This window comes from Desmodus rotundus, chromosome 6, assembly GCF_022682495.2.
Source record: "Desmodus rotundus isolate HL8 chromosome 6, HLdesRot8A.1, whole genome shotgun sequence".
Lineage (NCBI taxonomy): Eukaryota > Metazoa > Chordata > Mammalia > Chiroptera > Phyllostomidae > Desmodus > Desmodus rotundus.
This window is the reverse complement of record NC_071392.1, coordinates 57,075,519-57,093,058: the sequence shown is the minus strand read 5'-3', so window position 1 is coordinate 57,093,058 and position 17,540 is coordinate 57,075,519. Positions and strand designations below refer to the sequence as shown.

At 42.3% G+C, this 17,540-nt stretch overlaps 1 protein-coding gene across 2 annotated transcripts in view; it reads right to left on the bottom strand.

Annotated features, from left to right (window-relative positions):
• MRPL32 (mitochondrial ribosomal protein L32) overlaps positions 1-17,540 on the bottom strand; it is a 74,907-nt gene that overhangs the window by 33,599 nt on the left and 23,768 nt on the right. Inside the window, exon 3 of one of the 2 annotated variants that reach the window (XM_024558256.4) lies at positions 8,779-9,311. The exons of the other annotated variant lie outside the window; for it this stretch is intronic. Coding sequence (XP_024414024.1) covers positions 9,057-9,311 — 255 coding nt within the window. The 3' untranslated portion in view covers positions 8,779-9,056. Of the gene's footprint in view, positions 1-8,778; positions 9,312-17,540 lie in introns of those variants that run through there. 2 annotated transcript variants of the gene reach the window in all.

Here is a 17,540-nt window from a genome sequence, read left to right as displayed (position 1 = left end):
TTCCCAAATGCCTTCTTGCAGCATTCTTGCCTATGACTCCAGACAAATTTCCACTCAGGAATCAGATATGTTTTAGGGGTAGAGTCAAGAAAAGTTTCTTATGAGGGATGAGAAGGAAAGAGAGAAACCAAGAATAGCTAGGGTTTTGCTGGAGTGACTTCACAAGAAGTGATGACTTTTATCATGGAGTTTGGGCCAGGTACAGGTTTGGTTGGAAGGTTGATGAAGAGTTCTGTTTGCTGTGTGTTAATCCTGAAATGTCAATTGTTGAAGTTTAGGTGTGCTGTAGCTGGATGGAATATTAGACATGATAGATATCTGTTGAATGATAATTTTAATCAAACTAGGCTACCAGAGAAGCAAAATATTTAGGGAGAAAGATTTGGAAGACGTATTTGGTAGTAATGTGACATTGTAAAATAGAAATTTCTGGTGTTATTTGGATAAATAAGCCTGGAGATCAATAGGAAATTTGGACCCAGAGGCTTAGACCTAAAGTTCACCCTGAGAGCTTAAAATCTGGAAAAGCTAAGATGGACACTAGACTTGTAGAAAATTAAACTATTTTAATATCATATATTTTATTCACACTAAAATTACTGTTGTTGAGTCTGATGGGGAAATATTTAGCAACATCCCTGTCTTCTTAACCTACAAATAGCTAGTAGCACTCTCCTCACCCCATTTGTAACAACCAAAAATGTCTTGAAACATTTCTCATTCCCTAGGGGTGCAGCAAGAATTGCCACTCATTGAGAACTACAGATTAAAAGAATGTCAATGAGAAAATTGGTACTTCTTTTTATCCACTGAAGTGTTAATATTTGAGAAACAGCTACAAAGCAGTAGCATTCTGAACTTTTATCTTGCAGAAAGCTCTTAGAAAGGATTTGATAACTAGGTAAGCTTCATGCACCCCAAAGGTGAGGGGTGGGGAAGATGGTAGATGAAAGTTCTCAGAGGGACAGCCCTGGAAATACAAGCAGAAGAGGGAAGCCAGCTGAGCACCTTCACTCCATGTTGCAGACTGCCCTTTCTCCTGTGCAGTAATTCTTTTTGCTCTCTACAGGCAGGCAGCCTTGGTAGTAACAGACAAAAGGTTCCCAGAATGGCTGGCCACTTGTTTCCCCCTGGTGAGGTGGCTCAGGATGCCTGGTGAAGAGTAGCATTTCTTGGGTTTGGTTTCAAGGCTGAAACTGTCAAACTGGTTCTGAGCTTGAATGACAACATTCAGGAGACCAGAACATGTGGACCTCCTAGCTTTGCTCCTGTCCTTGCTCCACTCACTGGTAATTTTATAAATGTGGGAAAGGGGAGAACACAAGAGGTCAATAGATCAGGGATGGGGGGTGACACAAAGGCAGGAAGATTGCAGAAGGTTTCCAACGAGGTAAAAAAAGTGTCGGGAAGAGTAGGCTGAGACAGCTCTCTGTAGTACAAATAAGTGAAGTCCACAGCTGGACTTTTGCCCCTGAGACATGAATTAAAATATTATGCACCAGAGTAGTTGGTTAGAGTGTCATTCTGAAGTTATTTATGCATCACTATAGACTATGGAATGACACTGTTCCTCCTGAATTTCAGCTAAAGACAGAGCATCTGTTTTTACGTGTGTGCCAGAAAAAGAAATGCTAAACAAAATTCAGAGTTTCTTAGTACAGATTTAGAAATATTGAGGGACTAATCCTGTTCCTGAAATATAACAGCTGTATATGGGAGGATGGCAGCTGGGATCAGAACTAGTTCTCTGAGGTGAGGGTTAAAGTGATCCCCATACCAAGAATGTGGGAAAGGCCCCCTACTCTTTGTGCTTCTTTAAAGATGAAATCTTGAATATAAAATCACATCACAAAAGTTTTTAAAATATTCCTATTTTTAAAAGATTTTATCCCAATTTCTTTAAATGGTTGCCACTTATAGTATACCTAAAATATTTTTGGTTTACCAAAACTTGGGCACAAGGAATATATACTTTACAAAGCAAAAATCCTCACATATGTATCTGCATGTTTCATCTTAGGGATTTTAAAGGAATTTGGACTTCCAGTAAAGATGGAGGCATAGGTAAACATACTTCACCTCCATGCACAACTATAGCAAAAAATACAACTAGACTACAAAACAGATATCACACACAATTGTAAGAAAATTGAGTTCTGTGGAAGTCCAACAATCAATGATTTAAAGAGGTCACATTCACCCAGATGGGTAGGAGGGGTGGAGAGGAAGAGAGGCGCAGAGGCACGGAGAGGAATAGAGACATGGAGTGGTGCACAGAGGTACAGAGATGGGAACGGGCAGTCCCATATCCATGTGTGGTGAATAAAAAAAGGAAAGGCACTTTGGGAGCGAGGGACGCAGCCCTAGGCCAGACCACCCAGCCCAGGGTTCCAGCACCAGGAAGACAAGTCCCCATAACTTCTGGCTGTGAACACCAGTGGAGGTTTGTGCGGTGGAAAAAAAACTGGGATTTTCTAGAGATTCTTTTTAAAGGGCCTGCAATGTACTTAGGACTCATGCAGACCCACCCCTTCTGGGATTCAGCACCAGGACAACAACTGGAAGGGCACCAGGGACTATGGGAGAAAGTAACGTGAAAGTGCTAGGAGAAAGCTTCCTTCTGGGCAAAACTCCAGAGGCCAGGTAGAGGCATTGTTCTCTCTGCAAGCTGTTCCCCACATAGAGCAACAGAGCAGTGACACAGGTTGCCCTGTTCTGGTGATTACCTAAGGCTCCCCCCCATACAAATTGATAGGTGTGATTTCCTACAATAGGTCACACTACTAAGGAAGTCAAAGCAGCTCTACCTAATACACAGGGGAGAAAAAGAGGAGACAAAGAAATATGGCCTAAATGAAAGAGGAGTACAAAATTCCAGAAAAAGAACTAAATGAAATGGAGGTAAGCAACCTATCAGATACACAGTTCAAAAAACTGCTTATCAGGATGCTCCAGGAACTCATTGGGTACTTCAACAGCATACAAAAGAGAGAGGCAGAAATGAAGGCTGCATTAACCGAAATAAAGAAAAATCTACATGGAACCAAACAGTGGAAGGGATAAAGCTGATAATCAAATCAACAATTTTGAACACAAGAAAGGAAAAGCATTCAATCAGAACAGCAGGAAGAAAAAAGAGGACAGGCTTAGGACCCTCTGGGGAATCTTTAAAGGTAGCAACATCCAAATCATAGGGGTGCCCGAAGGAGAAGAGGAAAAGCAAAAAATTGAAAACTTACTTGTTGGGGAACTTTAACGCAGCACCCACGTCCACCACGGATGAAGCATAAGTCTACCAAGACATGATCTGCTTGGGGAGAAGAGGTGGCCAATCTCTCAAAGGAGAAGGGCCCCGAGCCTTTTCCTCCATGGGCTTTTATTAGGTTCATTGGCACAGGAATACAGATAAAGCTCATCAATCATTGTCAGCCAGTAAGGGTTAAACAATACATAATTTACAGAGAACTTTGAGGGCTTATTCTGAGTTATAGCCAATTAGTTAGAGGGTTATAAAACTTTGGGGGCCAGACTCATCTCAGGTCTGGACCCTTATCTTTTAAGCTAAGGATATAAATTAGGTTTCACAGGACTGTATGCATTTTTTCTTAGGTCCGATTCCCCAGGGAATCCGCCCCTCCCAGCACAGGACTGCACTGCCCTCTGTTATTGCTTCAGGCTTAAGTCAGGCAAGGGAAATAAGGCAGCCAAGAGATTGGGAGACTTCTTGCAGACAGAATGAGGACTCAGGCTATTTCAAAGCTGAGGAGTGAGGGTCCATCACCCCCTTTTTCCACAGCCCCCCGAGTCCTTCCCTGTGGGCCTCTTCCGTGACCATGCCTGTCTTAGGTTGATCCTCCTTTGAGGATTCTTACCCGTCATTGGCTAACTGGCCAAGCTCAGGGCCAAGCAGGGTGAAGTGGGCAGAGGTGGCACACCTGCCAGGGAGATAAGCTTTGTCTCCTTAGTGGTTTATGGTCCCAACTCTGACTCAGCCTTAACCATGGGGGGTTACAGCCTCTGAAACCAGGCAGGGCAGTTCCCAACACTTACTTGAAAAAAATAAAGAAAGAAAACTTTCCTGATTTGGTGAAGGAAATAAACATACAAGTTCAGGAAGCAAAGAGAATCCCAAATAAGTTGGACCAAAAGAGGACCACACCAAGACACATCATAATTATAATGCTAAAGGTTAAAGAATCTTAAAAGCATCAAGAGAAAAGCAGTTACCTACAAAATAGATCCCATAATACTACCTACTGATTTTTCTTAAGAAACGTTGTAGGCTAGAAGGGACTGGCAAGAAGTATTCAAAGCGATGAAAAACAAGGACCTATAATCTAGATTATTCTATCTAGCAAAGCTATTATTCAGAATGGAAGGGCAGATAAAGTGCTTCTCAGAAAAGGTAAAACTAAAGGAGTTTGTCATCACCACGCCATTACTATATGAAATGTTAAAGGGAATTTAATAAGATCAAAATGATGAACATTAAAAGGGCAATAAATTCACAACTATCAGTAATTGAATCCAAACAACAAACTAAGCAAACAAGAAGAACAGGAACAGGATCACAGACATGGAGATCATTTGGAGGATTATCAGTCCGGAGGGGGAAAGAGAGAAAATAGGGGGAAAGGTTCAGGGATTAAGAAGCACAAATTGGCCCTGGCTGGTGTGGCTCAGTGGATTGAGTGCTGGCCTGTGAACCAAAGGGGTCGCTGGCTCAATTCCCAGTCAGGGCATATGCCTGGTTTGCAGACCAGGTCCCCACTAGGGGGTGCAAGAGAGACAACCACACATTGATGTTTCTCTCCCTTTCTTCCTTCTGCTCTCTAAAAATAAAAAAATAAAATATTTAAAAAAGGAAGCACAAATTGGTGGGTACAAAATGGGTAGGGGATGTTAAGAACAGTATAGGTAATGGAGTAGTCAAAGAACATATGTGTGACTCATGGATATGAACTAAAAGGGGAGAGATTGCTGGAGGGAATATGGGTACTGGGTGGAGGGTGACAAAGGGGAAAAATTGGGACAACTGTAATAGCATAGTCATTAAAATATATTTAAAAGGAAAAAAATGGGGTAAAAAGGTATATGAAGAGAGGAGACACGATGACCTGCTTTAAAAAATTCTTTGTACTGTCCTGGGAATTGACTATAGGAGACAGCAGGGAGACCAGTTAGTGGAGTATTTTGGTATTCTAGAGAAGATTTTGGGGGCTCTGATCAGGGTGGATTTGTTTAAAGTAGGTTTTAGGACTGAGTGATGAGAATAGAATTGCAATCAACTACAATGTAGAGAACGGAGGAGTGGGGAAATAGTAGTACTTGGAGAGATGAGATTCTGACTTGGAGATACTGAGATTAATGAGTTATCTGTCAGACATTTGACTGGAGATTCCAAGCAGACAATTGAATATGACTTTGGAGTTCAGGGGAAGAGGTCCCCATATCGGAAATATCAACTTGGAAGTCCTCAACATATAGTTGCTATCTTAAAGCCATAAGATTGGCTGAAGGCACCAGGGATGAAGAGTTAGGCACTAGAAAGTTAAGAGTTTGGGAGAAGAGAAGGAATTAGTAAGGGAGTCTGAGAGGAAGACCCACTGAGGTAGGAGAACAAACACAGTGAAGCACAGGGTCCATATACTTGTCTCCATGTATATACATTACATGAAGATTTGTGGAGAAGGGAATGGGTTTTCATTAACAGGGTGCCCAGTATGAGGGGTCTTGGGAGTATTCCTGTTCTGAGCTGACTGAGCCAACCTCTCCCGCAAAACACAGAAAACCAGCCACCACCAGGAAGATTAAAGACCAAATACGTGTCTAGAAGTTCCCCATTATTGCTTATCTGTAGCCCAAGGTTGTTACTCAAACAGGTCTCCTTTTCTCCAGCTCCAGGCCCTCTCTCTCTGGAGCCAGAGTCACCATTGCCTCTCAGCAGCTCTCTCCTCTATGTGCTGCTTAGTCTCCATATGCTGCTCTCTGGGCAAGCGGAAGCAGTCTAGGACCCCCGTGCCGTGCTGCACAGTGCTCTAGTGTCCCAAGGGCTGGCACCCAGTGAAGCACACATACGGCATGAAAACCTGCCTCCCAGAGCTGACTTTCAACCAGGCAAGGCCTAAAACCTGGATGTTCCCAGCATCTGCCGCTCCCAGCTCTGAGGGGCAAAAGCAAGAGGAGCTTCTGCCTCCCTTTGGTTTAAAGGTCCTTTCTCAAAATCCCACATGCACTGGAAGCCAGTGTTAAGTATCCACCTTCTTAACTGAGGGCCAGCATCAGCCATGTTTACCCTTTACCCTCTTTGGCACCATGTTGTGGTAAGGGGGCAGTCTTGAACCATGCATGCTCTCTGTACAAGCTCCCTTCTCCTGAGTCAAGAGTTGCTTGTCTGCCTGGGCAATAGTCTTCTTCTAGTGGCCCTTCCCACAGGGAGGGCAAGCCCCTTTTAATCTTCGATTCCACCTTGCGGATTTTCTCTCTTGCCCCTGCCTTCTCTAGGTGATTTGACCTGATCCCTCTGTTTCAAACTCTAGTGAAGACAATGGGAGAGGAGTGATGCATTCTGAGGTGCTCAACAATCTCTCCTACATTTGGTTATTTCAACAGCCTGAGGGTTGTGTACATACTACACACAGTGGTAAGAGGTGGGTATAAAGACTTGAACAGATTAGGAGGACACAAGATAAGGTTTAATTTGGAGCCTGGTTTTGATGAGGGGAGTTACATAATCACAGTGGAGCAGTGTGGCATTTAGAAGCATATACATGATGGAGTGTGGTAGGTATGGTTGTAAAAAAAAAATGATTAACTTTTTGCTGACACTCTTTGTATTGCTTCAGTAACTTTGTAAATAATAAAAAACTATTAAATAAAATCAATTAGAAATATGAGACTTGGAAATACTTGAAAAGTACACTTTAATATCTCAGGAAAGAGATGATTAAGGTTAGGATGAGGAAGGTGGACTAAAGTCAGACACTTCAGATTTTCAGAAGCTAGTGATCTACCAAAACCGGTTAAGGGAAAAATAGAAATACCACCCTTCGAAAGTGTGTAGTGTCTCAACATCTTGATATTGTAGGGGTGGAGTTCATTTCTAATGTTCAGAATGTATACAAATCAGTGGTATAAATGACTTAATTCAAACTCTTGATGCTTTTTCATCTGACAATAAAACCTGGAGGTTATCAAATATTAAAATATGTTATAAAAATAACTTTGAGGGGACAGACTAGCCTCTTCAAAGAAAGTGCTAAGAGTGCTAAATACTCTCCTTTATGACAGCTTTCTGACATGAACTAGATAGACATCTGGATTTGCTATTTGGGGGCACACTTTATAACATTTATCTGTCTGTGAATAGCAAACAAGAAAGTTTTATCCTTACTAGTTGTATGCTCTGCCTGCACATTCTCATTAGGTCTACCTGCATACACAGCCTACAGCTATTCAAAATACAAAGGTGGCAAATGTAGGTGTATACTTTGCAACCAGGTACAGTCAACTGAGATGCTGAGTCGGCAGTGAAATAGATTCAGGTATGTTCCTGGTTAGAATTAGCTTTCTTGAATTGTTTTTACCTCAAGTATACTATCTACCTTAAATGCAACACATAGCATTTTCAAGGCTCATCAGAGACTAAGAAACAATTACTCACTTTTAACGCTTGTCAGAGACCAAGAAATAATTATCTGCAGAGTAGTGCCTTAATAAGTCTATTCAAATAATTCCTCCAGGAACTCAACTTTAATGCTCAGATCAATCCGTCTTAAAAGAGCTATTTACTGAGATTCCAATACTCTGTTAGTTTTAAGAATTTGCTTTGACTGCATTTCAACATACTGAAATTTGCTTTGATTGCATTTCAACATATTATTGGACTTACTGTACCTTATGAAGCTGGTCATTTAACTTCGAGGAGTAATGTGGATTACCCCTTCACAAAATCCCCATTATAAAGTACCTTGGGAGAATGGTCTGTCAGGCCTGAGTACCAAAATAGAGGTGCACTTCTGGATTGTGTCTTACCTTGTAGAAAACTTATTCATGTAAATACTTTCCAAAGAAAGTTCAATGCTGAATTTGCTGCCTAATTATAATAGTTATTCAGGCTATTGTAGTATGCATTCTGTTTTAAATGTCTCTGGACTTTATCTTGTCACCTGATTTTCCATTCAGCCATAATACCTTACTTATCTCTGCGTGTTTTAATACGGTACCTTTTATTTATTTTTGAATGAGACAGGAAACAAAATATCAAACCTTGGGTTCAGGGTAGAAATAGGGAGAGACAAATATTAAATGATTTGCTTTAAGTTAAAAAGGCCATTGCTATAAAGAGACAAAAAATGATAAAACAAAATAAACTAAAAGGAAAATGCAAAGGCAACCTCCTTAGCACATTTTCTGTGCATTACTGAATTCACTCACATCTCCTTTTAAAAGTCTCTCTCCCAAAGCAATAAATTACAAATCTCATGAGCTGTTTAATGAATTTCAAATGTCCTTCTGACTTAATGTAAAATGTTGATAACTATTTTTATCTGAGTAAATTAACATGTCTCACATAAGTTCCAAAGGCAATTTTAGTTTAAAATTTAAAAAAACCCCAAACCTTTTCTTACTGCTAGAATTACCGTCTTAAAAAATATCCAGAATTAAAATAATAACCTATTTCTAGATGCTACTTAAAAGTATATGTGTATGTGTTCTGGTGTAAGAAAAACCATTGGCAAACAAATAAAACCAGGGCCAAACACGTATCTCTTGGTATGATTTTTAAATTATTTTATTGCTTCATCCTGAAAATTTAATGTATACTTAAAACCTTACAATAAAAACAGCCATGTAAATCCACTGAGTTTCTGCATAAACATTTTCAGATTTTATTCCTATCTTCAAATTATCCACATAAAACTAAATGCTTATGAAGAATGTTTAAGTCACACAGATAATTTAAAAATAGGCACAAAACAATGAAAACAAAGAATCTTCCTTTTTTACAAGAGAAATGTTTTATGTTAAGTTATATTGTTTAAACATCTCTGTTGTCAATTCTGAGTGAACCAGGATGGTCGCTTCCTATCTCGTTCAATGATCCGCTTGCCCTGATCTTGTTCAGATGGTGTTTCTCCCGTGTACAGCACCATGGATTCTACCATAGGAGCCTTAAAAGGGCTCCCTTCTTGTTTCCCTATCTGTCTTCTTATTTCTGCAGTCTCTTTGCACACCTTCTCATAGCAACAGCCACAAAGGACATGTTTCTGTTTCAGGTAACCACATTCAGGACAAACATCTATGTTGTTCTATGAAAAAACAAACAAAAAGCATTGTAAGAAGAGGCAAAATAATGAACAAATAATTATGAACTAGAGTGATGATTATATTTTGAATATTCTTAGAGTATTCATGCTGCACAAGAGGTCATACACCATCTAGTCTAACCTCATTTTAACAGGAAAACAGGATAAACAACACTGAGTTTGAGTTAGTAAAAAAACTGGGACTAGAACTCAGGTCCAGTCTTTGAACTACACTACACGGCAGTCACATTATGTAAAATGCTACTCTATTTCCCTATCTTCCAATACTAAGCATCTAATAAAAAAGGAATTCACTTTTCCTTTCAATCTATCTTGAGAAAAACAAGATAAATATATTACAAGCTGGCTTCCCCTGATTCATCACAGTGAAACTCAAATTCTTACATGAAGTATAGTTGATATAAATGAACACTGATTATTCCTTAATGTAAGGCTTCCCTGTTATAACTTAAAGGTATTTTAGTAGTTTTTATACTGTCTATTCAACTTTAATCAGACAATTACAACTTTAAGAAAACTTTTTGATGTATTTAAAAGTAGGTTTGAAATGTTAAAATATACGAGGGACATCAGCAGCATGGCAGCATGAGGACCGCTATGTCTCTCCCCTTTACGTTTCAACAAAATTGAAAGTAATAATGCAAATGAGGATTCCCTGCTCAACACAGAAATGTTATCTGAGAGATCCATGCATTGAAACATCTGAAGGTGGGTGTGTATCAGGGAACAGGGGAAGAGGGAAAAAAGGAAGGCCAGACACAGGTACCAAAGATTCAGCCCAGAGCTCACTATGGCCCCAGAAGCAGAAGTGTTGGGTTACAGCTCAGATAATCTGAGCTCTAAGGAACAGATTACAATCAACATTCCTCCTGAGTAACCAGCACACACTACAGCTACACCTTGTAAAAGGGGCAGAGACAAAACACAAAAGTGTGTAAGCTGTGGTCCACCAGTGGCTATTACCAGGCAGAAAACAAAAGCACAGACACACAGCTATCTTCCCTCACCTTCCCAGAGCTCAACAGTGGCAGTATCAGATGCTGTAGCAGTGGAGGTGTTGGGTTACAGTGAACACTCTCTCTGCAGCCCTGAGAACTAGAGGGACAGAAAACAGAAAGATCTCTGAAGGGAAGGACCATACCGTGGTATGACCCAGTAACTGGCAGAGATGTGGCAACTGAGGTCTGGCAGATACCATTACTAGGAGGACAGCAAAGCCACAAAGGCAAGAACTGACTACTCCCCACCCACCCACTCACACAACTGCCGCCCATTGCAGTGGAGCCTGGTGGGGGCCCTGGGAAACCTCAGACAGTACAAAACTGCTAGAAGTACCTAGTTTCAGGAGGCCGCACGGAGATGTCACAGGCCCAGAGAACCACTGCTCACTGTAATTCCCTAAGGGGATGGTGCCCAGACTAAGGATGCCCACCTCCCCAAGGAATACAGGTCATATTACACAGGGAGGGCAACCCTGCCCCAAGAATATCCCAGAAGCTCCAGCAGCCTCTGTCACTGGGTTGAACTGCAGTGTGTGCTGGCTGCTCAGAGAGAAACATTTCTGCCCTTCTAGTCCTCAGGGCTGTGAAGAGTGTTCTGGTATCAACATTTCCACTGATACAGAGTCTGCTGGGGGCTGATGTGAGATCTGGGAGGGTGAGGAGAAGCAGCTATGCAACTATGGCTTATGCTTCAACAACACCTACTCTAAAGAAAGGCCTCTACTTATCAATGTACTAAATGGTGAGGAGTCAAATATCTTTTTAAAAAGCATATTTTATTCCCACAAATGTCTAGGCATAGAAATAATCAAATACAATGAATAACCAAAGTAACGAGGTAGCTTAAAAAGAAAATTAAAAAATCTCCAGAAATGACAAAGATGAAAGTTCAAAAAAAAAAGAAAACTCAACGATACATGAAAACTAAGAGTTTAATTAACTCAGAATACATTAAATGAATAAAAGGAGTAATTTATCAGAGATTAAAAGTATAAAGATATAGCCAAACACAAATTCTGGAGATGAAAAATAAACTGGCAAGGGGACTTCTTAAGATGGCGGCGAGATAGGTGTCGGCGGAGTTAACTTCCCTCTGCACCTAGGTGAAACACCTACCCATTCTACTGAGGAACAAAGCGAACAGCCAAAAGCAGCCCAGCGTTTATGAAGATAGGAGACCAAAAAGTACAGAGGACACTGAGAAAACAGAAGGTAAGGGGATTGCTTCAGGAAAACAAGGTCCTTGGGACCAGCACAGGGACCAGGGCAGCTCAGCCCCAGGCCCGCGCCTGCCCTGCCTGCGGCAGACTCCTGGGAGAGAGCCGGATTAACGGCCCCCTCCCCTGACAAACAAGGCCTGAGCAACACTGTGAGAGACCTGGTTGTCTGAAGCCACAGGGAGGGGAATAAGGACGAGTGGTAAACCCAGGGAGACCGCGGGCACTGGCTGAGGAGAGTTGAAAGTTGGGCAGAGTGGGACTCTGACCCAGACAGTCCCGGCCTAACTGGAGAGGTGGGCTGTGTGAGAGGACAGGCCCTTCCTTGTACAGAGGGAGCCACAGGATTGATCAGGAGGATTTTCCGAAAAAGATAAAGACCCTCTGGGGCACTTTGGGGAATTCCCCTGAAGCAACAGCTCCAGTCTCCCTCCACCCCACCACCTGTCTGGGGGCTATGCGCATCGACGGGGGGAGTGTCCTACCTCATCTCCTAGGGAGCTCAGACTACAGGCACCACCCAGGGTAGGGTGCCCACCCACCAGGGAGGATGCCCAACCACCGGGGAGTGTCCACACCTCATCTCGGAGGGAGCTGAGACTACAGGCACAACCCGGGGGAGGGTGCCCAGAGACCAGGAGTGTGCCCAGCCACCTGGAGTGTGCCCAGGGACCGGGGAGTATGCCCACCTACCGGGGAGTGTCTGCACCTCATCTCGGAGGGAACTGAGACCACAGACACCAGGGAGAGTAAGGATCAAGGAAGGCTCTGCACGCAAACCCATAGCCTGGGGGAGGCCTACCATAAAAAAAAAAGGGGGGGTAGAAGCTAGGAACACCAGGATTCCTCCTGGAAGAGGAAATCCACCAACAAAGGAATCACCAACAGGTAAGAAGAGAAGAAGGTGAAGGAGGGAGTGGAGGCCACACTAAGTCAGGCCATGACCTATCTGAAAATACAAATAAATAGTGAAGAAATTACTAAGAACAAACAACGGAACAAGAACAAGGGAAAAGCCTCAAAAACTTGTACACACAGAAGAACCAGGTCCAACACAACCTGCCCACACCTGCACAACAGAAAACAAGAGGTGGGGGACACACTGACACTCAGATAACCAGCTGGTGGGAAAGAACCACCAAAGAAAGACCCAAAAAGAAACAAAAACCAAAGACATACACAGAGCCAACATAAACCACAGCCCAAAATAAGTAAGATCAGGAGGTAAAGGAGACTGTACCAGTAAATCTCACAGGTATTTCATCACAGAAGTTTACACCAAAAACTAAGGGGGTCAGAACAGAGCAACTTAAGAAGACGAGGCTAACAGGAAGAGTCTCACAAAAAATGGGAAGACAAAGAAACAATCCCCAAATGAAAGGAAAGAGGGAAGTCTCAGAAACAATGCTAAATGAAAAAGACACAAGTCAACTATCAGATAATGAGTTCAAGGAATTGGTTATGAAGAAGCTTCATGAGCTTACATAGAATTACCAAAAACTACAGGAAAACTACAATGAACTCACTACAAACTATATCTTCATGAAAAAGGAAATAGAAACTACCAACAAGAACAAAGAGGAAATGAAGAATACAATTTCAGAATTGAAGAACACACTAGAAGGACTCAAAAGCAGACTTGATGAAGCAGAGGATCGGATCAGCGAGCTGGAGGAAAAAATAGAAAAAAACACCCAGAATGAGCAAGAACAGGAAGAGGCTCAGAAAGAATGAACAGGGGTTAAGGGAAATGCAGGACAATATGAAACACAATAATATCCATATAATAGGTATACCAGAAAGAGAAGACGAAGAGCATGGGATAGAAAACCTGTTTGGAAAAGTAATGATGGAACATTTTCCTAAATTGATGAGAGAAACAGTCACACAAATCAAGGAATCACAGAGAGTTCCAAGCAGGAGGAACCCAAAGAGGCCCACTGCAAGATGCATCATACTTAAAATGGCAAAATTCCAAGACAAAGAAGGAATCTTAAAGGCAGCAAGGGAGAAAAAGGAAGTAACATACAAGGGAGCCCCAATAAGGTTAGCAGCTGACTTCTCAATGGCAACGTTCCAAGCCAAAGGAAAATGGCAAAGAATACTCCAAGTAATGAGAACCAGAGGCCTAAAAACAATACTTTACCCAGCAAGGCTATCAATCAAGACAGAAGGCCAAATAAGGAGTTTCCCAGGCAGAAGAAGTATAAAAGAATACACCTCCACCAAATCAGTTCTGGAAGAGATGGTAAAGGAACTGCTTTAAGGAAAAGAAGAAAAAGAGAGAGAGAGGAACACAGGTTAAAAAAAAAAAAAAAAAGGCAATGAATAAGTACCTATCAATAATACCCTTAAATGTAAATGGATTAAATGCTCCAATCAAAAGACACAGAATAGCTGAATGAATAAGAAAGCATGACCCACACATCTGCTGCCTGGAAGAGACCCACCTCAGGACAGAAGACCTACACAGACTGAAAGTGAAGGGCTGGAAACAAATTTTCCAAGCAAATGGACAGGAAAAAAAAGCAGGGGTAGCAATACTCATATCAGCCAAAATAGACTTCAAGAAAAGAGCCATAAAGAGAGACCCAGAAGGTCACTTCATAATACTCAAAGGAAGAATCCACCAAGAAGACATAAACACTGTAAATATATATGCTCCCAACATAGGAGCATCCAAATACATAAAGAAAATCTTGGAGGACTTCAAGAAAGATATTGACAGCAACACAATTATAGTAGGGGATTTTAATACCCCACTGTCAAAGATGGACAGATCTTCCAAAAATATCAACAAAGATATTGTGGCACTGAACAATGCCCTAGATGAAATGGACTTAACTCATATATATAGAGCCTTTCATCCCAAAGAAGCGAAATACACAGTCTTTTCAAATACACACGGAACATTTTCAAAGATAGACCACATGATATGACACAAAGCAAATCCGAACAGTTCAAGAAAATTGCAATCATATTAAGCATTTTCCCTAACCTCAAAGGACTGCAAGTAGAAACAAATCTCAAGGAAAGAACCCCAAAACACTCAAAAACATGGAGACTGAATAGCATGCTATTAAACAATGAATGGGTCAAGAATGAGATTAGGGAAGAAATCAAAAAGTTTCTGGAAACAAATGAAAATAACTCACAACATTCCAAAACCTATGGGGCACAGCAAAGGTAGTCCTGAGGGAAGTTCCATCTCAAGACTGCCTTTGCTGTGTCCCACAGGTTTTTAGGTACAGCCCTAACTAAAAAGAATAGAAACGCCTTAAATAAATAACCTAACTGTACATTTACAAGAACTCGAGTAACAACAACAAAGACAACCCAGAGAAAGTAGAACGAAGGAAATAACCAAGATCAGAGCAGAATTAAATGACATAGAGACCAAAAGCACAATTGTAAGGATCAACGAATCCAGGAGCGGGTTCTCTGAAAAGATAAACAAAATCGACAAGCTCTTAAGCAGGCTCATCAAGAAAAAAGGAGAGAGGACCCAAATAAACACAATCAGAAATGAAAGAGGAGAGACTACAACGGATACCACCGAAATACACAGAGTTGTAAGAAATTACTACGAAGAACTGTATCCCAAAAAATGTGAAAACCTAGATGAAAGGGAAAAATTTTAGGAAAAATATAACCTCCCAAAACTCAATGAAGCAGCAGCAGAAAGCCTGAACAGACCAGTAGTGCCTGATGAAATTGAAAAAGTAATCAAAAAGCTTCCGACACACAAAAGCCCTGGACCAGACGGTTTGACAGGAGAATTCTACAGAGCTTTTAAGGGGGAGCTAACCCCCATCCTCTACAGATTATTTCAAAAAATTCAAGAAGATGGAAGACTCCCAAAGTCATTTTACGAAGCTGGCATAATCCTAAACCCACAACCAGATAAAGACACAAGAAAGAAAGAAAACTTCAGGCCAATAAAACTGATGAACATAGATGCTAAAATACTCAACAAAATAATGGCAAACCCCATCCAGCAATACATTAAAGAGGTAATAGACCATGATCAAGTGGGATCATCCCAGGGATGCAAGGATGGTACAATATTCACAAATCAACAAACATAATGAAACACATAAACAAAAGCAAAGACAAAATCCAATTGATTATATCAATAGATGTGGAAAAAGGATTTCATAAGGTACAGCACCCATTTATGATAAAAACCCTCAACAAAGTGGGAATAGAGGGAGCATTCCTCAACATAATAAAGGCCATATATGAGAGACCTACAGCCAACATCATACTCAATGGACAAAAACTTAGAGCTTTCCCACTAAGATCAGGAACAAGAGAAGGATGCCCTCTCTCACCACTCCTATTCAACAGAGTATTGGAAGTCCTAGCCACAGCAATCAGCCAAGAAAAATAAATAAAAGGCATCCAAACTGGAAAGAAGGAAATGAAACTGTCGCTGTTTGCAGACGACATGATAGTGTACATGCAAAATCCTATAGACTCTCAAGAAGATGGCGGCGAGATAGGTGGGAGTGGAGTCCACTTCCCCTCAACGCCAGTGAAATACCTAGCTGATCTGAGAAGCAGAGCCAACAGCCAACAGTATTCCAGCATATATGAAGATTGGAGACCAAAGATAGAGGACACTGAAAGCTCAGACTGCAAGAAGAGTGCTTAAGGACAATAAGGTCCCTGAGACCAGCGCAGGGACCAGGGCGGCTGAAGCACCGGCCTGGGCACAGGGTCTGCTGCAGGATTCTTGGGAGAGAGCCAGGCTGGGCTGTGTGAACAGCCAGGTGCTTGTGTGGAACATGGGGGCTTGAATAGGAAGAATTTCTCAAAAAGGAAAAGAAAATAGAGGCACTCAGCAGCTAGTTAGAGAACTCTCTGCAGCAGCCGCCGCCTCTGATGCCCCTCACCCCTCAGCCCCTGGACTGAGAAAGCAGAAAAGCAGCCCCAGCGCTCACCTGAAGCCTGGCTGGCGCGCACCCAGATCAAGTGACTGGGGGCCCACAACTGAAACTCCGGGTGAGCGCGTGCCCTGATAAGCGGCCCGGCTGCCTGGTCCCCAGACCCAAAGTGCCCCAGTGGGCACTTACCCCAATCAGTGGCCTGGGGCCCACACCTGAAACCCCGGGTGGGCGTGTGCCCTGATAAGCAGCTTGGCTGCCTGGGGGCACAGACAAAAAGCGACAGGGTGGGCACGCACACCTAAAACCCTGACTAGGAGCCCACACCTGAAACCTTGGGTGGTTGCGCAACCGGATCAGTGGCTGGCTGCCCCCGCACACAGACCCAAAGCGGGGGATCGGCAGCCAACCCAGGCACAAAACTGAGACTGGCCACACAACCCGATCAACAGCCTGGCTGCCTGCAGGAGACCACACCAAAAAGCACTGGTTCTGAAAAAGTCCTACCTAATCCCTGTGCACAGAACTCTGCAGGGATACTGGCTCTCTAGGACTAAGAAAGAACGCCCAGCAGAGGGGAGCTGCAGGGCTATGGGAGACTGCATTCCCTGGAAAGACTCGACCCAGTAGGGGGCTGAACTACCCCATAGCAACATCGAGAGCCCATAGCATCTAAGGCAGCAAAGAGCAAGAAGGTGGAATGTGAGTTGCCCCTACTTGGTGCAACTCAAGGACAGCACAGCTGGTGAACTAAAGGCCTAGTGGGGAGCAGAAGGACCTGGAGGAAATGGACTGAAGGCTGAACAACAGCAAAGAGTGTGGCTCAGGAAGGGAGAAAAGTGAAGCCAATCCTTCTAACCACCCCCTCCCAATCCACAGACAGGAAGACCAGCAGAACTAACCTGACCATTTAAAGCCAGAAGAAGACTTTTTTTTCTTTCTTTCCTCCTTCCCCCCTGAATTCCTTCTTCCTTTCTGTCCTTCGTTCTTTTTTTTATTCCTTCTTCCTCCCATCCTCTACCTTTTTTATTCCTTCTACAGGCCTTCTTTTATTTATTCTTTTGTTTTAATTTTTGTTAAAATTCCTTATGTTGCCTCTGATCT